The sequence below is a fragment of the Oryzias latipes genome, chromosome 9, assembly GCF_053564925.1.
Source record: "Oryzias latipes strain Hd-rR chromosome 9, Olatipes_Hd-rR_3.1".
Taxonomy (NCBI): domain Eukaryota; kingdom Metazoa; phylum Chordata; class Actinopteri; order Beloniformes; family Adrianichthyidae; genus Oryzias; species Oryzias latipes.
Genome location: NC_136245.1, coordinates 16509517 through 16531564, shown reverse-complemented (window position 1 = coordinate 16531564; position 22048 = coordinate 16509517). Strand labels below are relative to the sequence as shown.

Genomic DNA, 22048 nt, shown 5'->3' with positions numbered 1-22048 from the left:
GAATCTGTTTTCTGTTTAGGATCTTTCTTTAGCAATCAAATCTAAACAGTAAGTGATGTAGAGGCTTGGATGTGTGTGGCTAACACAACCTTTAGAGGAAACAGTATCTCATTTCAACAATCTGCAGCCAGGCTACAAAGAAACCTTATCTTTTTGAGAAGGCTCTAATTACAAAAATGTCTCAGGGAAACACAGGCCATACACATTTAGGAAATGAACATCCATAACACAAGATGAATATTGACACTGGCATGTCTTTCAGCAGCAGCATGTCTTTTAATAACTGTTCTTTTATCAAGACGTCACTGCGCCCCCTAGTGGACTGTGTTGATTAGTGCCATCGGCCACAATTTTTGTTTGACAAAAATATACCCAAAAAGTTAGACTTTTCCCCCCTTCTTTGGTAACAAACGAAAAACAGCTTTTTTGTTTTTTAGGTTTTTACAAAAAAAAAAAAAAAAAACAATAATACGAACCAAACCCACAGTAGCAGGGTTCCGGACGTTTGAGTTTGCGCATGCGTGCAGTACAGACCAGTTTATGTCAACAAGGAAGACAATCTTCGCATGTATCTGCGTGTATACCTAGCTGTAGCTGCTTTAAATTGTTTGAAACTTTACAGCTAACAAGATTTCAAAAGATAAATCTTTTGCGGGATATTTGTAGATGGCTGATTTGTCGTCGAGGCGTCTGTAGCTGTGCTGTTTCGGACTGTTGACAAACTTATCAGCTAGCTAGCTGGCGCTCGAGAAGCTCATCAGTATCATGCCTGCTCGAAACATCCTGTCCGACGATTTTCCAGGCAGCAGAGTGAAGTACTCCAGGTTAGCTTCTGACGATGACGGCTACATTGATTTACAGGTAAGGCCGGGGGCTAGGCTAGTGCGATAGAAATATTACAAGATGGGGAATTAACTTAAAACCATGGCTCTCTGCCAATACAGTGCCTGTCATTCATTACTGGATTCATCATGCCACACAGCGGTGTGCCTCTATCCTGCTCTACGTACGTGTCCCACTGCCCTGCATATTTTCCCATATCCCACTGCTCCATCAAACCTCATTCAAAAGGCAGACGCGCTGTCAGAGAAACAAACAGTTATCCCCCACTCGCCATATTTGTCAAAATAATCATTCTTGCTCATCTACCTTTTTTTTAACATGTGTTGTAACTTGTTAATCGGATTTTTCCATTTTTTAAATCCATTTTTCACATTTTTTTATATAAACACACTAATCAAATGCCTCACTGAAAGTATGTGGTCTCACGTGGAACATTTGAAAGGTTTGATTGACAGATTCTCCCAAGCCCGCTGTCAGTGGTAGAGGTATGGATTTCTGACAAGCTCACTTCTGATTGGCGAGAGTTGTTCTCACAAACACAGTGACTAGGACCAATCACTGTTTACGTATGTCATCTGGCTCCAACATGGCAGCGTCCGCATTGCGACAAAATAGCGACTGAACTGACTTAATTTTGTTGGAGCTAGTAGTAAGCCATTTTCAATGGGTGATGTCACACTCACTCAGTCCAGTTCTCATATAAAGTCACAGTTTTAACAGGGAAACAAGAGGATTTAAAGATGTTTTTATTCAAATTATTTTTATTTTTTGTAATCATTGAGTTAGGTTCACAAATCTGGGATTTGATTTCAAAATATTTATGACAATCTCCATGGCAGAAAATACCTTTCTTAACTAAATGAGACAATTAGTGAAAAGAATGACGTTTTTGAAATGTCAGAGTCACAAGTTACATTCTCATCACAAAGCTTTGGCGTACTTTCACTACCTGTAACTGGCTGAGCTGCTACTTTTTGGGGTCATCGCAACAAATTTTCAAATTTGTGTTATTGCAAGTTTGGAGGAACAAATAAATAACCCAGCAACGCCAGCTAGTGTTTCTGCAATGCAATGGATATAACAAATTAAATGTACAGTCTGACAAAGGTCCTGTGCAGGAGCATATGCACTACAATGTAATATGCATTACATTATTACCGTTATTTCCCTTTGGTATTTTGGCCTAAATAAGTGAAAAAAACTTGACCTCAAAATGTCTCTTTGCAGTTTAAAAGGAGTCCACCCAAAGTACCGTACAAAGCTATAGCCCTCGCCACGGTGTTGTTCTTGATCGGGTCTCTCTTAATCGTCATTGGCTCTCTTCTCCTCGCTGGGTACTTTGGAGTCACAGTAAGTCTTTAAAATACTATTTGTGTTTGTTTGTTTTTAACCGCATCGTACAAACTTTAAAAAAAAAGCAAAAAAACACCTTCCTTCTCTCAGCACTCAGACCGAACAGTTCCTGTCCTCATCATTGGGATCCTCGTCTTCCTGCCGGGAATTTACCACCTACGGATCGCCTACTATGCATCAAAGGGATACCCAGGCTACTCCTATGAGGACATCCCAGACTTTGATGACTGAACCAGAGCAGGGCAGTGTGCTATGTCCTGCTGTATTACTGTTCATTCCTGCATTGCTTACACTAAATCAAAAGTAGCCAAGGAAAAAAAGATGTAATCATTTTTTTGTTACTGTTAATTACTATTATGTTGGTTAATTATTGTGAGCCTGCAAAAGGATGTATGCATGTTATAAATGAATAAAACTGGTATTTCTTTTTTTTTATGCGTAACACTTTCCCATTGTGTATGTCATCATCATTACGTCATCAATTCTCCTTGGACAAAGTCAAGGCGTCAAATTTAAGATTATGAACCATGATGGATGATTTTAATCTTTCATTTAATTAAAGTGATTCTACCTCTGTGGGTGTATTAGAACTGAGGGTCAGCAGTCCATTTTAGCTGATAATGTAATAATAAAAGATGTTCTGAAATTCTAAAAAAAAAAGTCTTTTCATCTCCTGAGCTCATTAGATTCAGGAGGAATTTTATTAGTTTGACCGGGTGAAACGTTATTGGATTTTCATAACCAAATTTTGAGCAACCTCAAAAACGCAACAATTAAACTGAAATATATCCAAAAGCTATTTTTTATATTTTTTCTTCTTGATTTTGGAAGAAAATATGTGAGCCTTTAAAAACCTGAATGATATATACTGATATTCAAACGGGCCTAATCCCACTTTTTGATTGGTGTTGTTTAGCACAGTTTTCTTTACCCAGCACTTAATGCCTCCTTATGCCGCAGAGTTGTCCTTTCTTGGAGGATTTCATGTGATTAATTCCAATCCTTTGATCTCCATATGGTGCACCTAGTCTGTAAGAGTGAACATTGTCAAACAGCTAAAGAAAAACAACAAAAAACTATTACTGCTGCAAATGTACCGCAATTGAAGTAACCTGCCTTTTTTCTTCTTCTTTTTTTACCTGTCCCAACCCTGATCAGCTCATTAGAACCAGAACAATATAAATGTTTTCCTGTAAAAGGTTCTGGATATCCTATGTAAAATGCTTTGCTTCAAAAGGTTGGACTTCTATAATCCCTCGCAATCCGATGCTCTCTAGAGGGATAATTCAAGGATCCTAAGGATACTTGTTTGAGTTCTCTTTTCATCTCTTTCGTAGTATTAAATGTGGCCACCCAAGAAGCACCGACCACAAACTACCTGGTATTAGTCAGATCAGAGCTTTAAATCAGCTCAGGGCCCTCAGCACTGCCTATTGTTTTTACATTACCGGCTCAGTCACTAAAACCAATTGTTTTTTTTAACATTTACCAAATACCTAAATGTATTATTCATCAATATACATTTTTTACATTCTAAAAAGGTATTATAAGAAGACTTATAAGAAGCATTATTGTTTTTTTGTTTTAAAAAATCTATAAGCAAAAAGTAGTACTCTTGAAATGTATTATATTTAGTGTGCTTGGGTAGAAGGATAGCAAGTATACTATAGACCATATACGTGTAGTGTAGGAAGTATACTAACTAAATATTTCTTCAGAGTAAATTGAAACATTTTAATTTTGAAATGCACAGTATGTAAAAAGTAAGCTTCAAGTATACTACCTCACTTTAAGTATAGACCACGGTAAGTATACTCGTAGTACACCAAAATAGCCTACTTTGTATGAATGGATTTTAAAGTTGGTATTATGTTACCATCAACCCGGTCATGCTACTAAATTCAAACAAATCAATATTGGTAAATCAAGGCCAGAGTCTGGAGGAAAAACCTGTATCCGATGCTTATGTGGCAACATAACAACACCACTGGAAGATGTTAAGAATCTTCGAGTGGGAAAGCTTAGGAGAATGGCTGACCACACAAGAGACGGAGAGGCCGTTCTGTGCTAATACAGAAACTTTATTTAATTTCACATCTTAAACTGCTTTCGAAAAACACTCGAAAAACTGAAAGAAAAGGGAAACCCTCTCAGGCTGGGACTGAGTCTGACTCAATGGGGTGGAGAGCTTTGGCACAAAAGACTCCCACTCACACTTAGCAAAAGGAGAACCTGGGATACGACACACCAGTCAGAAGCCTCTACCTCAGCACGGACAGGCAGTCTCCAACAATGAGAAGGTCAAGAAAGGGGACTCACCTATCCATGGATTAAAAGTCAAGCTGTACGAATACAGGAACTGGGGCAATTACAAGTTCCCTGTTTCCTTAAATTGCCCAAAGTAAATCATGAAAGGTCCTATTGAATCATTTACGCTGCTCATTAGCAGCCTGGCGATAAGCCGTGATCTGAGACCATGCCAGGTCAATAGCAGTGATAATGCAGACGACGTCTATCTCGTCATGTTGTTGGTGGATCTCTGTGAGCACATCTTTCTTAGAAGAGCAGAGCAGCAGAAACCGCAGCACATCTTTGCCCCATCAAAGAGTTGACAGTGCAAAACTGCAGTTCGTGACAACTACTTAAACTCTCCACAGTATTGGCAGACAAGTTCTTCCCAATAGGGTATGAGCTCCTTCAGGAGAGAATCAACTCTTTGGAATGAAGCAATGTCTTATGGGGTGTAACGGGACACAACAACCATGACAGCCTGGGTAGCTCCACCACTGTCCACGGGACAGCACTCATGCCCAGACTTGGGTGGTTTGGTGCTTTGAAAACCATCCACCAATGCCTGAACTATGGAGAGGTGCCAATAAGACAGAATATCTGGATTTCTATTATTCTTAACCAAACTTCAAAATAGGAACGCTGCCAGCTGTGCTGCCCATCTCTGCCCTGTGGCTCCAAGCTTGACAGTAGACAACTAAGAGGGTTGTTGTCAATGTAAATAACAGACTTCTGCCCCAACAGGGACTCCCTGAATTTTTCACTCACCACTCATTTTAGTGGTAAAAAATCAAAATTTACAAAGCTGTTATTGCTGAGGTTCTTGCAGGTCTGGACTAGGCCCCCCCCCAATCACTCCAGGACCTGAAAGAGCACTGCTCCAAGGCCTCCTTTATAGTCATCAACCTTCAAGATTAACAGCATCAACATCTGCATAGGCCAACACAGGTGTGAGGTCAGTTTAGCCTTACACTGTTAGGGCCTCAAAGCTGTGCTGACATTCCTCAAAGGCCCAAGACGTTACGCTCTGACCTCTTTATAAACCTGGCACCCTCCAATGTTTCCATTAGCAGGTGGAGGGGAGCAGCCAACCTGGCGAACCTCTTCATAAACCACCTTTAAGAGATGCCAAAGCCTGGAAACAACAGGAGCTGGAAAACTGCTGTGAAAGGTGGCCAATGGTCTGCTACACTTGGTGTAGGTCAGCTACACTACCTAATATTTACCTATAATTATAAATATTTTTCTGAGTATGCCTTACTTATTGGAGCGGCAGTGGCTCAGGCGATTGAGGAAGGTCGGCGGCTCGATCCGTCCTCCCCAGTCAACCGCTGCCGTGTCCTTGGGCAAGACACTTTACCCTCCCTGCCTCCAGTGTTGCTCCAACGTTGCATGAACACGTATGAACGTCCTGGTGATGGTCAGAGGGCCGTAGACGCACACTGGCAGCCACGCCCCTGTCAGTCTGCCCCAGGGCAGCTGTGGCTACATCAGTAGTTACCATCACCAAGTATGAATGAGAAGTGAATGAATAATGGACACATTGTAAGAGCTTTGTGCATTTAGAAAAGCGCAGAGAAATCCAATTCATTATTACATTATCATTGTTACTTGTAGATTTAACTCACATTCGTTTTTCCAAGGTGATTTCTTAAAACAATATTTTTTAACATTGTTTTTTTTTCCAAACTAAAATGTTACTCTCATTTTATTGGAGTTCAGCACATTCCTCTTAAAAATAGGCTACTTTTTCAGTAGTTCATTACAATATTACAATATTTAATAAGTAGGATATTTCTATAAATTTTGTACCAAGAATAGTGTAGTTAATGAGCGGGGGCAAATCTTTACTTCTGTTGGAAACATGTAGATGTTGTGCGGAACGTGAGAAATTGCTGCGTTAGTCCTTTTGTTTCAGTCATCGCTCTTTCCCACCGAAACGAGCTTTTGTCTGGGGCGCTCAAGTGGAAGCGTCGTCAAGTTCACAGGGAGTGATGGCAAGTTAACGGAAGTGAATTTTTAACCTTCAGCATAAAAGCTTTTTCTTTTTAAACCTGGTTGATGAATGAAAGCTGCAGTTTTTAGGCATATAAATACAAATTATTTAAACATGATTTGAAAGTTAAAAACTTTTGTCATTTTTTTTAAAATGATAAGACTCATGACTCATTTAATTTAGTGAAAAGTTCAAAAGATCCAGGTATAATTGTAACAGCATTGAAATAATAGGCATAACTTGGCTGCTATGAGGAATCTGACATATTTAAACATTTAAAAAGCAGTTATTTTCAACATTTATTTATCATTGATTGTGCTCGTCATAAGTAGCTTTGGCACCAAATTGATTTTTTTAAATTATTTTTGAAGAAAAAAAAGTCTACATGTCCAGAGTCCAAAATTGTGACTGACTTTACTCACTTTTTGTGTAAAAGTAAAGCAATACAGACCTTCTAATTTATTAAAAATAATATTAGTGTATAAAATACGAAAAATGCTTTGAAAAGATGAGCAGCATTCCTCCTCAGTAAAAAGTTTTCCTCCAAGACTTAGGATAGCAGGATTTATACTAGTTTATTGTAGATGTTGGCTACCAGGGTAAGCAGTATTATACATTACTTTCCCAGAGTAAGCTTCAGTATTTAAAACTTTAATTTGGTCATTCTGCTTTATGATGACAATAAAACATTCTGTTGTATTGTATTGTATTGTATTGTATTGTATTGTATTGTATTCTATTGTATTCTATTCTATTCTATTCTGTTTAAATAAAAGTATTTATAACTGCAACTATATCTGCTTTGAGGTTTGTTTTTCATAAATCATTTTAAAGTTTTACTCTGAAAGGTAAAGGTGAAGCAGGAAGTGACGTTTCAGCATTGACGGTGACTTTACAGCGTGTTTCTTTCTGCGACTGTAGTAGGAGGAGGGGCTCATGGTAATGAGGGGAGGGACAGCAAGGCGAAAGAATCAACAGCACTGATCCCACTAAACGTGCGCCGGGCAGACTTTCTGCTGGATCCGCCGCGCGCCTGATGCTCACTCAGCCCGCTCCGTGTGAAGGCGACCCGGGCTCTCCATAAATCAATGCTGCGTTCCCACGCCGGATGACAGGAACTCCAACTAGTTTGGACCAATAGAGCTGCAGACATCCACAGCCGCTGCGTGGAAAGTTGAAATGGGCTGATGTGGTGGCAAGCGTGCTTTGCGATTGATTGATTTATTTTTTTTCTATAAAGACGCAGAAAAAGTCTGGAGGAAGTTCCCACGGAAATCCTGGATTAATGTGATTTTAGGTTGATCCGCACACAAACCAAAAATGTGACCACCTTTCCCCCATTTATCAGGTTTTTCACCTCTGGGACGTTTTTTTTTTTAATCAAAGAAAGCTCTACATGTTCAAATTCCGTCTAAAGAAAACCCTCCAAAATAAGAGCACCGATGGATTGAGTGGCTGTACTTTTGAGTTGGAGTGTAAAGTGCCTCAAGCAAGGTAAGGTGCTGACCAGGCGGGCTAAGAGGTCCTCCGCAGGCCTGTAAACACCAATATAGCAGGAGTTTTTTCTTCTCAGGTATCCCTAACATCTCAACTGCAAACTGGATTACCTGACCTGTGGTGCTTTTCTTTGTTCATAATTATAGCTCTTTTGTGGGTTTCTACATCTATCTAGCTCTTTTTCATTCATAAAACATACTCAGCACGGATATGTATGTTTTTTCTCATCACCACCTTTCTGATGTTTAACAAAGTACTAATCCTTTAAAATGATTGCACTTTTTAGTAAAGTCGTTCAAAAAACACAAAAAAATTATGTTTTTCAAAATTTAAAAATGTGTTCATTTTTCAAAAGATACACCTGTTCTAGACACCGGTTGTGGGTGGTGACACTGGGAATTGCATCAAAAATCACTGCAGGCTTGCCGAAATGAAGCACTTGTGTTTGTTTTGTACCACACTGCTGCATTGTATGCTGCAACATGCAAGATGAAAGCAAGCTTTGCAGAGACGTGTGCATCCACCAATTCTTTTTAGCACACAAAATAAACCTTCCCTTCTAATTTGTTTTTTTGCACACAACCGCCTGTTGTTCTTTGTGTTTGGAGGACCACTGCAGTTTATTTTCCTGCATAAATGTTAGTATTTTTGAAATAAGTAATCAGTTTTTAGAGGGTTTTGATAGTTTTTGGAGAGATATTTTTTATAAAACATCACATTACCATTATTTACACTGTAATTATATATTCTAACAATGCAGTTCCTCAACATTCATCCTTAAATGCTGAAGCATCTAATCCAGACTCCCATCATCAGTACATTGTGACTACCCCTTAGGTGTCATTTCACTGAAAAATATCCATAGTGGTCCATCACACAAACATATAGAAAGCTTCGTCAAATTTATTATGATAATAACAATACAGTTCAATAAATACACAAACGAAGAAGTTAACTAAACCAAAGGAAACAATATATGAAGTTTTAGGTGTTAATAATGTCAGAAAATGACTACACCTGTATAGAGGATTACATGCATTTGTAAATTCTTTTGCATGTCCTTAAGGCTTTATCACTGTTGAAATTTCATCCAACTGCAACGTGAAGGCATTATTTGCCACATTTCTTGACTTTAGGCTGTTAATCATCGACATTTTCCCCTTTTTTTTGGAAGAAAATTGTGTAGCATTATAAAAAAAGGATTTAAAAAGCAACAAAAATGTGATCATCAGTTACTCCCATACCCAGTGAAAATTAAAATGTTTAACCTCTCTGAAGCCTATTGATGCAAATGTGCATCAAACCACATTTGCAGTAAATTGACACAAATTTACTTTAAAAAAAACATAAACATAAATGACATTTTATTTCATCACTGGAAAAAAAATCAAGTGTCAGGTGTGAATATGTTTGTACCACTGCCTGAAAACCATGCAGGAAAGGTGCACACATAACTTGGGTGTGAGGGAGTCATTTTAAAGTACTGCACCATAGTTCAATTAGAGCAAGTATAGTAGCACACACGTGTTAATTAATGACCATTGCTTTAGCCCACATATAGAGGGCTTTCCCCGGAAGCGTGGGATTCTTTTTACAAGCGTGTACTCAGCTTCCTTTAGTCAAAATAAATGTCAATACGATTTTTAACTGGGTTGGCGCACCAGGGACATGAATCCATGCATTGATTGCTGTGCTGTCCCAGCTGGTCAAACCAGTCATTTTTTCGCAACCCATCTCCATTGTAATGGTTTTGATTATAATGCAGTAGCACAGATTTTGTTCATGTGATTTATCGGTTTGCTCTGAACTTGTGTGAGCCTCTGAGCAACATTTGTAGGGTCTGTAGTTCACAGGTTTTGTGCTAAGGCCGTGGCCTGTCAGGATTAACAAGGATTACTGAGAGTAATAGTAATGCTTATCAGGACTGTATCTGTCACGGGCATCACTTGCTTGTTTTAAACCAGGATAACGAACAAGTCTGACAAACATTAGGTCAAACAGATGATTTAAGGGCCATGTCTAACGTCTACTCGTGTTGAACCTCGTAATAAAGCATATGGGATTGTTAAATGTCTCTCTATGTGCTAATAGAAGGTGTCAGAGGTACTGAGAGATTTGCCTACTTGCTACTACAGCTGGCAGGTTTCAAACAGCCTCTTATGAGGCTTGTGCCTCTGGGAAATCACAAGTTGGAGTCTCTGCAGAGGATCTGCATGCTGTGCATTTCGTCATTAGAGGGTATACATTAGAGGCTTTCAGAGATCAACCCACCTGCCAATTTGTCTTGACCCCACAGACCAACCCTTGATTCAAAGTTCATATATGCAAAATATCTATCTGGATAAACTGGCATGACATGCACCGTCAAGGTGCATGTGATGTAGAATCATTTGCACTGTAGCTGTTAAATCAATTCTTTTTTCCCCCCTTCTGAATAATAGTTGTTACTAAGCACAGATGGCAGGAGATGTTATCACAAGAAGACCTACGTTGTTAAAATGTATTTTAGTGTCACTGATGTCCTGTAGGTCAAAACACCAGAACCCCTATCCATTGTTCCAACCAGTGACGGTTATCTGTTGTTGAGGACAGAGAAAATTGGTGGGACTTGGATGGGCAGACTGCTGGGACTTCATGTTGTGTTGATTGATCACTGCACAGTTAGATGACAGTGTCCTTGATTTGTCTCACCATTTTGATCTCTAATTCAATTAGACTGTTAACACTCAAAGCAGGAGGGCAGGATTAGACTGGGTGTTACAAATGTACCGTCCAGAAGGCTAAGTCATGACTAGATCCAAAGCAATTTGTGTCAATGAAATCCAGGGAAGCTCTGAAGCTTCACATGGTGTCAACATGCACACTCCAGAGCATTCCGGTGATTTACTTACCATGTTCTTCTTGAGTGTCTTTTAAATAATAGACCAAACAAAACTCAATTAAACGTGTGCTTTAATGTGTTGTTATAGCACAGATGAACACCGTTGAGTTAGGACTTTTCTTTTTTTTGAAAATGGCTTATCTGTTTCCCTCCAATGCTCTTGTGAGATGAAAGTGCTGGCGTAAACCCCTCTGACGTTCATATGTATGTTCTCCTGCTTCCAAAAGGTACTTTAAATCCACTTCTTTTTCTTTCTTTCTATGTTAATAAGAACAAGTTCATCACATCTGCGTAGATGCCATCCCATTATTGTGCTGTCAGAGGACATCTTGCCTCCTGTGCAGTGCTGATCCTGCACGTGCCAATTAAACTGTCACTCTTCTACTACAGGAAATAAACTGCTTGATTTCATCTTCTTTACCTGGAGTCAAAAGCCTTAGAACAACAGGTTAGAGGGACACAATATGCATTAACAAAAGCTACCTAAACATAGGATTTCAATTTTGCATCATCAAATGACTTGTGGTATGGAACACACACAGCAAAAACTGAATTCCTAAAAAAGTAAGAAGACCCTTATTTCAAGAAAAAATGTCTTACTTTCTGTCTTGCCAGTAAAAATAATCTTATTAAGAATATATTTCAATAGCAAAAATAATCTCAGTGTAAGAAAATATGTCTTATTGCCTAGAATGGTTTTTCTTAAAAGAGGACAGTTTTCCTTACCCCATTGACAGATTCCTGCTTATTTAAAGTTTTTCAAATTTCAAGACTTGTTGATTTTTATTTATTTTTTGATCATTCTGTTTGGAAAACTACTAATATTTCATTCGATTTATATTTTTCTTCTTGAAATAGCAGCTCAACAGATGTGCTTTTGTCCCACTTCTGTCCAGCTTTGGCAAAATGTATTCCACAGTTTGTCTCTGCTCACAGCCTCTATGCTGGTCAGATCCAATGCAAAGAAATAAATGCATCATTCCTTAGTGGTTCCACTGCATGCAGCTCATCTCAGTGTGTTGTGTCAGCAGCTGCTATCTAACTCCTATTTGCTCGCCAAGAATAGTCTCCTCATATTACCTAAATGAACTTTAGATAATGAGCTGGCATTAGGGGCACTGAATGGAGGGACTTACAGGACGGTTGTGAAGGCTCCTATTCTGCTTGAAGGACAACAACTTAAACTCACTTCCAATCCAATTTGAAGTGGGGGGCAGCAAAGGCAGCTTCAACTGTTTCCAACATGGAGCAGGTTTACAATTTGCAGAAGTGGAGTCTTGTTTGTGAGTCTCATTAGGAGGTGAAAATCTGTGTCGGTGCTTATATGTGACTCCTGTGTGGATGGATGAGATGGAACAGAAGGTGGAGAGCTGCTGTCTGTTTGAATTTAATATATTTTTGTCTTAAATAAAAGACCTGTTTGATGTGTGTTTGGATTTCTCCTTTCTGGACTGCTAATAAGAGAACATCTGGACTTAAGTGGTGCTCGTGTCACCTGTCAACTGCTGTTGGCCTATTTAGAGTGAGATGAAACCCTCTGGGTGAGCTGGACCAATCAGAAGCATCAGGTTAATCTGTACATACACTTAGAGCTTTGTACAGGTGTTCTCTGCAGCTACATGCACACTCTTTGGTCGCCTCTTTGCAGACTAACCTCCGTGGGGCTAACGCTGTTTGAGCATGCTGTCTTTTCGCAGCACTTCTTATATTGGTTTGTTTTGACTGGAGCTCAGACATGCTGCCTGAGGGGGTATTATAGTTTTCGGAGAATGCACTTGTTCCCTAACCAAGACACATCTGCAATATGCTGCTTTGGGTAGGCCTGTAGCCTACAATAAATTGAAATTTGTTGTCATGGCGATATCGTAAACTGCGATAAATGTTTACACACATGCTGAAACAATCCCATGGCAGCTTGAAGTATGGAACTAATCAAAGAAAGTCCTTTAAACATTGACAAATCAGATGGTCTCCTTCACGTTGTCGACCAATCAAATGGAGCCCTTTTATGTTAGATGCCCGTCTCCTATGTAGAAGTGAGTCATTTGGAGTATAATTTAAGTTATGTTGACTTTTATTTACATATATCTGTATTACCGGTAGTTGTTTTTTGTTTTGCTATTTGTTCATGTATCACTAGTCATATCGTCATTGCAATATTTGATCTCTAATATCATTCATTGGACATTTTTCTTGTATTGTGCTGCCCTAGTTTGGGGGCGACTGACAAAGTTAACTCTATGGATTACATCTGTGCTTAGCAGTAGAGGGATGTCCTTGTACAGCAGAGATTCTATGGATGCTCCTGATTATGAGTAAACCAGATGTGTTTTTTAGATGTGCGGTTCTGTTTTTCAGATTGGGAGATGTGTGAAGGAGCGTGAGGGACGGCCATGGGACTGGAGAGTCAGAGGCTTCAGGCTGTCACCACTGCTGTAGCCATCTGTCTTTTATGTAAGTACGCTTGGGGGGCGTTCATTTAACCCTTGTATGATAGGTTCATTTCTCCTATGCTTTTGTCATAGGTAGTTTCAGTAGAAAGTGATTTTTATCACTCAAAAATTACATTCTCTTTGCTTTCAAGGAAGTCATTCATTTTACTGATACCTGATCTGTTTCTTTGAAGACCCACTCCAAGGAAAATTGTGTTTTTTTTTTGTATTTTACATATTCTTTTGCATTTTTCTTCTGATGGAGGACATACAGTATATAAAGAAATTAAGCTTAAAATCACATTACTGAGTACTTATTTATTCAAATCATTCTAAATTGGGAGCAGATGAAAAAAGTGCTGTTGGAAAAAGCTTGTAGCTGCATCTAAAAGCGGGAGGCCACAAGCTCCCTGCTCCACTTCATTCTGATGGATCCACTTAAAGACAACTAGATCCATTTACGTCTTCCTTTTCCTTGCCATTATGTTAGAAAGGGGGGTTGTGAGGCGCTTTCTCTGCGCCAACAGTCTCGCCAAAAAGTCAGAGGCAAATTTCTAATAAACTACTGCAGAAACAACACAGGTCTTTATATTTTGCCTAAAACAGCATAATCATAATTGAACGACCACTGGGAACGATTTCAGAATAGATCAAAAGATTGGAGTGGGACTTTATAGGTTCTGTTATCACATGAGCTGTGTATTTATGCCAGACGCCATAATCTGACAGACAGCAAAACCTACAAAATAACAGAATAAACAGTCAGATGATGGGATGCACAGCAGAAAAAGAACTGATGAAGAAATGTTGGATCCTTTAATGAAAAATAACTCTGTCTCATTACATAAACAAAATTTTTGCGCCATTGCATTTTAGTTAAACTGTTTGTATCACATTAATCTTGCTTATATGTTGTTGATATGTTAAAAGTTTGCACTTATACCTACTGTTTTTTCTTGGTATCAATATGCCCTACATCTTCTTGTTGTTGAGATGGTGCAAAACAGTTGGCATATGTTGCTGTTTAGCTTCGTGCAGGCTCCTCACACATACACAAGAGCAGTTCTGGCAATGGTTCTGTTCCCTTATGTCGGAGCGAGAGTGGGGGTTCAGCTTAGACATGAGGGGATGAAAGAGAATGGGGCCCAAATCCAACTTAAATAATATCTCTGGGTGCAGATTAAGATCAATCCTGGATTTATGCTACCCCCAACCAAGGCATGCTTGAGTGTATTTGTGGGACGTCAGGAGTGGGATTGATCATTCTGGTCCGCAGACCATGTGTGCACCCCAGGGGGTAGCGAGAGGTCGGTTCGAGCAAACGCAGAGGGGGCCCGCATTAGAGTGTCACCACCAGCCCGTCCCTCCCTCCCCTTCAGATGAAAGCAAATCGCCAGGCTGGAGGAGTTGTGGAGCAAACACTGGCACCCAGTCAAGCACACATGCACGTCAGCACATGGCAGCGAGGCGGTCAGAGGAGGCTGGGAGCGCACAGGCTTTTCCAGGTGTCGCTAATGGGATTGCCGTGTTTGCAGGCTTTGCAGCTGTATGATCTTGTTACCTAATGATGCATGATTGTTCTCCATTGCTGGCTTTTAACAGTCTAAGGATTCAGAGGTTGATTTCACATCATTTTCAATAAAGATTTTGCAGGTCAACTGTGGCGTTATTTGTTGTCATAAGTGGTCAATTCTTTTCTTTAATTATTGTATTTATTTTATGTATTCATATGATCATAGATTTATAAATTATTTTAATAACAAACAATTTTAAAAGGATAAAGGATCCAGTAAAAGATTCTGATTCTGATTTTTTATAAATGAATAATTGATGCCTCCAAGGATGGTTGATCCAGTTTCTTTTAGAGCCATAAGTCATTATTACTTATTGACCTATCCACTTTTATTTCCTTCTGTGCTGTTAGCTAATGTCGGTCTGTGTTGTATCTTGGTGACTCGCTATTGTCTTCACAGGCGTGTCTCCCGGTTTGGCATCAGTGGTTCGTGCTCGAGAGGGAGCGTCTGCAGAGCTCGAGTGCAGTCTGGCCCCGACATCCAAAGAAGGCACCAGCCCCAACCTCTTTCCACTGCATGTGGTGGAGTGGGTGCGCCTCGGTTACAACGTCCCTGTCCTCATCAAGTTTGGAGTCTACGCTCCCCGCGTTCACCCTAACTATAAGGGTAAGCGTCATTCATAGGTACAAAGCCTTGAACTAAGTTCCCCACTTCTGATGAAAGACTGTCTGGCAGACACTCATAAACCAATTGACAGCATGCAGGTGTTCTGCTGGTGATCTGTGTCAGACCGTGTGAAAGTCAAATACTGCAGCACTGTTCATTGAACGGATGATTGAAAATGAAGACCCGTTCCACAACACGCCGGTGGTTTCTTGCAGGTTTCTTGATCATTTCTCAAAAACAAAAAATAAATCATCCTAAAGCTATTATCATAACTGTCCATGACCATCAACTGGTTCTCTCTGTTTGTGCTTCAGAGAATCCTTTTCATCTTAGAAAAAAAAGAACCAAAATGCTTTTTTAATGTTTTCGTTGGTAAAGTTATGAGTACAAAGGTAAATCTTGGAAGAGGAAGTTGGGATGAAACAATACCCCCAATAGATAATCCATCCAAAGCAAAGTCCTTGTAATTACAGGTCGCCTTGCGTCTGTGTTTTCACCGTGCAGAGAACAGAGGAATGGCGAGAATGGACGTGTTTTAGTGGCGGCAGTTAAAGGAGGGGGTGGGGCAGCTGGGGAAGAAGAGGTACACCAGTAACGCTGCTCACAGGGGGATTAGACGTGTAGGTGGGGGCTCGGTTGTTTGTTGACAGCGTTTTATTAGTATGCGGAGGGGTAACCCAATAAAAGGAGATTGCTTTGCTCGAAGGAGGATGGACGAAGCCTCGGGTATAATGGGAGTTTTCTTGCTGGAGTCCCATAATCCAGTCATTGTCTACCAAAACACAAAGACAAAGAGGGGTATCACAACCTCCCATTGCTTTTGTAAAGCCTACAGGAGTCCGAGGCTACCCCAAATCTCTCCAACTGGGTCACCCAAATATTCGGAGACCCCAATCTTAATAGCCAAGGATTTGTTGCTCACAGGTTACAGTAGATCAAAATCTCAATAAATTCACTAAAGTTAAATGAGGATCCCCAGCAACTGAACATGTGTTAACCACATTTCATCTAAAGTATGAGCTCATATCAGAGCTAAAACCAGCAGATAAAGCAAGGGGTATGTCAACATTTAGTGCATTTATTTGCAGGGTTTGTCCCCCTCTGCTCGTATCTCCCCTCCCACTGGAGGCAGATGGCGGCATGTGAAGCGTGTCAGTGCTGCGGGTTTAATGGATTCAACCCTCCTATTAAAATATTGTGGGATTTGAGATTTTTAAACATGAGACGCTCAAGTTGGCAGGCGTTTCCTGATCTGTGCCTTGACATGTCCGCCGTAGGGCAATGGTGATGTACACTCTAAAATTGAATATTAAAAGTAGCAACGACGTGATGAGGACATGGAAATTTGGGATCTCAGAATTTGAGCGGATTTATAAACAGCAGGGCATCCTTTTAAATAAAAACAAAACCCATCCTAACTTCTGTAATCTGGTGCTATTTTTTGAAGAAACCAATACATGACACGAACAGTTCATAGGAACACAGAAAAATTTGATCTTGGTATTTAAAACAAAACTTTTTTAACCTTTTTTCTTTTATTTATTTACAAGCAGTCATACCAATGAGGTTAGAACTACAGCAGAGTATGGAGATCCTATAGAGAGTATTAATGGTTCAGCCATTATGTTAGTGGTTAAAGGTGATGCTGCAGCTGCACTAACATTTCAAAGCTTTTAAATGTAATCTGGGCGGCCGTGGTGCAGCGGTAGGGAGGTCGACCCATGATCGTAAGGTTGCAGGTTCGATTCTTGCGCCTGTGTTTGGCAGCGGAGCAGCTACCAGTGTGTGAATGTGTTTGACTGGGTGAATGGGTCAGTGACTGTAAAAGCACTTTGTCCTTGTAGGTAGAAAAGCGCTATACAAGTATATGCCATTTAATCTGCAAGCTGGTTATTGGTCATGAAGCTTTAGGAATAAGTAAGACAGCTGCATATCATGCAGGGTACTCAACACATTTCTGTTTTTTGGGTACAAATTTAAGCAACAATTATGTCATTCATTTGTGTCTTTTCATGCAAAATCACACAGATCACATAGTAATAAATGTCAAGTCTGTGTAGATTATCATTCATCCAGGTAAAGTCCATCTGTGTAGTAAATAAAAAAACAGTCAGTTAGACTTGGCTTTATTTTAGTTATTCTTAATTAATGGCAGATAACGTTCTGGTTATCCCTTGTGCTATCCTAGGCACTTTAAAATTGGGAGTTGGGTCATCTAGACCAGTGTTTTTCAACCTTTTCTGAGCCACGGCACACTTTAACCTTAAAAAAAATCCCGCGGCACACCAGCATCCAAAAATTTATTAAAAAGGAGAAACTCATAGTCTGTATTGATCTACAGCCCCTCCACAATCTCAAATACATTTTTGAGATAATTGTTACATAAAAAGCTGGAAACTGCAGCTGTTTTTTTCTAAAAGATGCAATAAAAGTTAAGTTAGAAGATTTAAAAACAATTTGTGTGTTCGTTGGTTTCAAGACGTTTAACAACAGATCTCCTTTTGCGCTGTCACTCTCACAACCCAATGCATCATGGGAAATGTAGTGCATAAAACGGCCGAAGATCGGTTTTCGGAGCTTCATTGTTTTGTTCAGTTGTTCCACGGTCTGATACCGGATTCTGTGGAAAGCTACACCGCTAAAGACGAGCTTTAGCTGGTATTTCTGTTAGAACTGAGCGACTTTACGAGCTAAATCGGGACAAGGAAGTGAAGACTTTAAGCATTTCTGATTGGTCAGACCGATGACATGTGATTAACCCCCCCAAGAATGATTGGTGGAGACAGTTAAATGGACGGGACTTTTACAAAATACAGCCGAAGGTGCAGCTGAATCGCGTCATTCTTACCAAAATGTTTTTAATAAAATAAAATAAACGCAAAGAAAAAGTATTTTACGATCTTTTATATTCCTAACTCCTCAGTGTTTTATCAGGATGTTTGGATGAACAGAGAGCTAAAATCCTGGGGATGGGAAATGTTTTTAGATCAGTTAATGAGGGCAATTTCCCACGGCACACTTGGCCATCTCCCACGGCACACTAGTGTGCCGCGGCACACTGGTTGAAAAACACTGATCTAGACCCACTAGACAGTGCTCTGAACCTTTTTTCTTCAATTATTTGTGATCTTCACTGGTGTCCATTGATTACATGAAATCTTTCCACCTTTATCCACCTTTGTCATGGTAGGGAGAACACGTCAATGTAAGGGTGGGGTCTTAGGATAGCACAAGGGTTAATGTAAGTAACGTTTTTTGTTTTTAATTAGAAATGTTTTCTTTTATTGCCATTAGCTATATTGTTTGCTTTTCCCATTTGCTATTGCTGGTCATAGAAACTGCTAGTTCAGGCTTCCGATAAGAAAAGCAAAAGCCATTTTTATTACAAATTATGTCTAAATGAGGGCAGTAATGGGAGGATAGGTGTGCATCAATAGAAGGCTGTGACCTTCAAGACTCTGTCTCTGTTTTAGTAACTGTCAAGCTCTGATAAGGAGTAAAAAAATGCAACAGACGTCTTTTGGAGGAGGTCAGATTCAGTTGTTACACTTGGAACTACAAGGTTCTAAAGAAGGCTTGGCTTAAAGCACACAACCTTCAGTCAATAGTTTCACCGGACTTTCACCTGGGAGTGTAAACTTTTAACTCAGCCTAAAGAAAAACAACTTTTATTTAACTTGAGAGTTTTACGAGGCTTTTATAAAACTGTAAAAGGATGACCATAAAAGTGTCATCACTACTATCAGTCTGATGACAGCAAAGTTCTCCTGAAAACCAAGATAAGATCCTACAAAACCTTTTTTTTTACTTTTCCTGTTAAAACGGATGGAAGTGGAATCCATTGAACTAATTAGATTTCAAGTTCTATATTAAATTCAGAGTCATAAAATAATATGTCATAAAATAACTTTAATAATGTTCCAAAGCATGGGTTTTTGTTTTCTTTTATGCAAAGTTGAATCTTGAACAAACTGCACAGGGATTTAGTAGCATCTCTAGTTTTATAATATAGTAGTAAAGCTCATGGCTTTTAAAAAAAAAACCAAATTCAATGTTATGTAACTGAGTATTTAAGTGAAATTAATCATTTGTATTTTGTTACTGAAGTCTTGAATTTTTCTCTCTAAAAATCTTAATTTAATAGTATATTTTTAAACTCATCGCTGTAGAAAAAAAGATTTTAAGACACACCTGCACTTTAGAGATAAATAATAAAACATACAAGCACACAGTTGAGTGATATTTTTCTGATAGAGGGCAAATTCTACCCAGAGGATTAAGTCAAAACGTGCACAGATGCTGTGTGACCTCAGTCTACTGGTTTGGCTTTAGAAAGTTTTAGCACCCGAGATGAAAGCCTTCCAGCAAGTCGTATCGAGAATCCCCGGCCATTAGACCAACAGGTTTTTGATACGATATCAGGTGTACTCGAAACCACTGCTTTGTATTTAAAGGGTGTCATGGCAACACAGCAGAAACCATTAAACCCCTGCCTGTCTGGATCTCAGAGACGGTCGCAGGTTCGCCTTGTGACAATAAGAAAGACACAGATACCTTCAGTCCCCTGAGGACTGAAACACCTCTTTAGCACTGTTACAACTTTATTTTTCGAAAGGGGATTTTTTTTCAAGTTTTGCCTGGTCAAGATGGTTTACTGCTTGCTGCTGGGCTGGATCCGTTTTTTTTCTGAAGTAAATCAGGTGATCCACAGCAAATTTACAGCAACAATGGGCAAACCGCCCGGCCACAGCGGGCCATCATGACACGCTCAGCATGGCCTATACGTGCAGCACAAGTTACAGCTGCCATTTGCCACACACAGGCACAAGTAAAGTTATACTCTTGTACACGAAAACTTTAAGTACTGTAAAGTATGATGGAATAAACATTAGAACATTACATTTTTTCTTTTAAATTAAAAAAAAGAAAACAAAAAATAGTTGCGAATTTGATCCCTTAACCAGTTTTTCTGGACTAGACACGAAAGAAAAGATGAAGTAGGGCCACCTCACTAGTGTCTTCCAGCTTGTAGTCTGACTTTTGCTTCTTCCTGCTGCTTTGTTAAGTTTAGTAAGTTTTCTTGTTAAGATTTTAATAATTTCTCCAATGTCTTAAAATTATAGTTGGACACTTTTGCAATAATGAAACCAACAGAGCATCCTAAATTCCCGCTCCAATCCTTTTTTGATCTATTGTAAAAGCGTTCCCAGTGATCATTTATGATTATGCTATTTGTTTATTTTATTTATTTTTTAGCCAAAATAATAAAAACCTGTGTTGTTTTCTTAGATAAGATAAGATATTCTTTATTGATCCCAAGTTGGGGAAATTCAATTGTTACAGCAGTTCAGTGCAAAATAGAGAAAAAAGAAGAACAATAGCAATGTGCAAAAAGAATGAAAGGGTATTTAAAATGTGCAAAAATGCAAAAGTAAGACATAGTTTCTGCAGAGCGGCAGGAGTTCATTAGAACTTCACCTCTGAGTTACGGGCGGGACAGTTGGGGGGGGGGGGCAACCCCGCCCCAACTTCCCTTCATCCATCTGCTTACATGACCTCCCGCTACCTTACAGCCCCTCACAACCCTAACATCCTTAGAAATTTAATTTTTTTGTTTTCTATAAGTCCTCTATCATGAGAAAAATGCCACTAAAACACGATAAAAACACCAAAAACAGGATTTTCTTCAGAGTGGGTCTTTAAGAAACAGAAGTCAGGCAGCAGGATTATGACCTCACTGCTCCCTCCCTGACTCTGAAGCAAAGCTCACTACTTACTGCTGTGCTGTAGTGAAGTTTAGCACGTGAGCTTTGTGCGCTTGCCAGCCCAGGAGGTTAGCCGAGCTGGGCAGAGCGAGAGGGACAGAGTTAACTGTAATCTATCTCATGACAAAGAGCTATTCATAAGAGGGTTAAACTGATTAGTGGGACAGGAGGATTGGACTGAGAAATATGGGGGACTGGGAGGGGGGTGAGCTGTCAGAGGTAGAGAGTGGGGGCAGTGGGGGGGGGGGGGGGGGTAGACTTATGATTGTATTCAAATTTAAACACTTCCCACAATGCACCTCTTCCCAGCACATATTAGGCACATACGGATGGACAAAGAAAGCAAAGCGGATGCTTCTCCAAAAAAAGTGAACTTTCTTTTTCTTTACTGCAAAACGTCATGAACTCTTTTATTATTTGGTCAGGGCTAAAATATAAAAAGACTTAAATGCTTAAATCCGACCGCAGTGTTCTTGAAACTTGGGCCGCCACCCACCGGGCAAGATTCCCACTCGCTAATATGAAGAGGCTGCTTTCAAAGTTCAAACAACACTTGTGGATTAACTCTCCTTTTTCTGCGCTTGACTGCATCGCAACCGTTAAGAAAAACAAGGGGCGCCTTATTGAAGATAGACTTGAGCTGTCATGTGATAGCCACTGGACTAAAAATAGAATAAAAACCAGGGTAGACATAAAATGCTTTGGTAGTCATTGTTTTCTAGCATTCTCTTCTTCTGTCTGCTATAAAGTGTAATTGTGTCCGAAGGAGGGCTCGTGGACAATGTGCTAACGCCAAACCCAGGGGGTGATGA

At 39.6% G+C, this 22048-nt stretch overlaps 2 protein-coding genes across 3 annotated transcripts in view; both read left to right on the top strand.

The window, feature by feature from the left end:
* The first annotated feature begins 515 nt into the window (after window positions 1-515).
* Window positions 516-2643, top strand: tmem230b (transmembrane protein 230b). Its single transcript, XM_004072504.5, has 3 exons — window positions 516-861; window positions 2071-2193; window positions 2287-2643. The coding sequence occupies exons 1-3, from the start codon at window positions 766-768 to the stop codon at window positions 2425-2427; spliced, it is 360 nt and encodes a 119-aa protein (XP_004072552.1). The 5' UTR covers window positions 516-765; the 3' UTR covers window positions 2428-2643.
* A 4777-nt stretch (window positions 2644-7420) lies between these two features.
* The window catches only part of igsf9b (immunoglobulin superfamily, member 9b), a 28411-nt gene continuing 13783 nt past the window's right edge, over window positions 7421-22048 (top strand). For both annotated transcript variants that reach the window (XM_011479373.4, XM_011479372.4), the window contains exons 1-3: window positions 7421-7975; window positions 13218-13313; window positions 15265-15471. In XM_011479373.4, the coding sequence (XP_011477675.1) occupies window positions 13253-13313; window positions 15265-15471 (268 nt within the window). In that variant the 5' untranslated portion in view covers window positions 7421-7975; window positions 13218-13252. The remainder of the gene's footprint in view (window positions 7976-13217; window positions 13314-15264; window positions 15472-22048) is intronic.

Bases quoted from the DNA above. Each gene is read 5' to 3' on its own strand.
- tmem230b (XM_004072504.5), top strand. From the start codon at position 766: ATGCCTGCTCGAAACATCCTGTCCGACGATTTTCCAGGCAGCAGAGTG. The intron at 862-2,070 runs GTAAGGCCGGGG...GTCTCTTTGCAG, and splicing joins ACGGCTACATTGATTTACAG to TTTAAAAGGAGTCCACCCAA. The intron at 2,194-2,286 runs GTAAGTCTTTAA...TCCTTCTCTCAG, and splicing joins CTGGGTACTTTGGAGTCACA to CACTCAGACCGAACAGTTCC.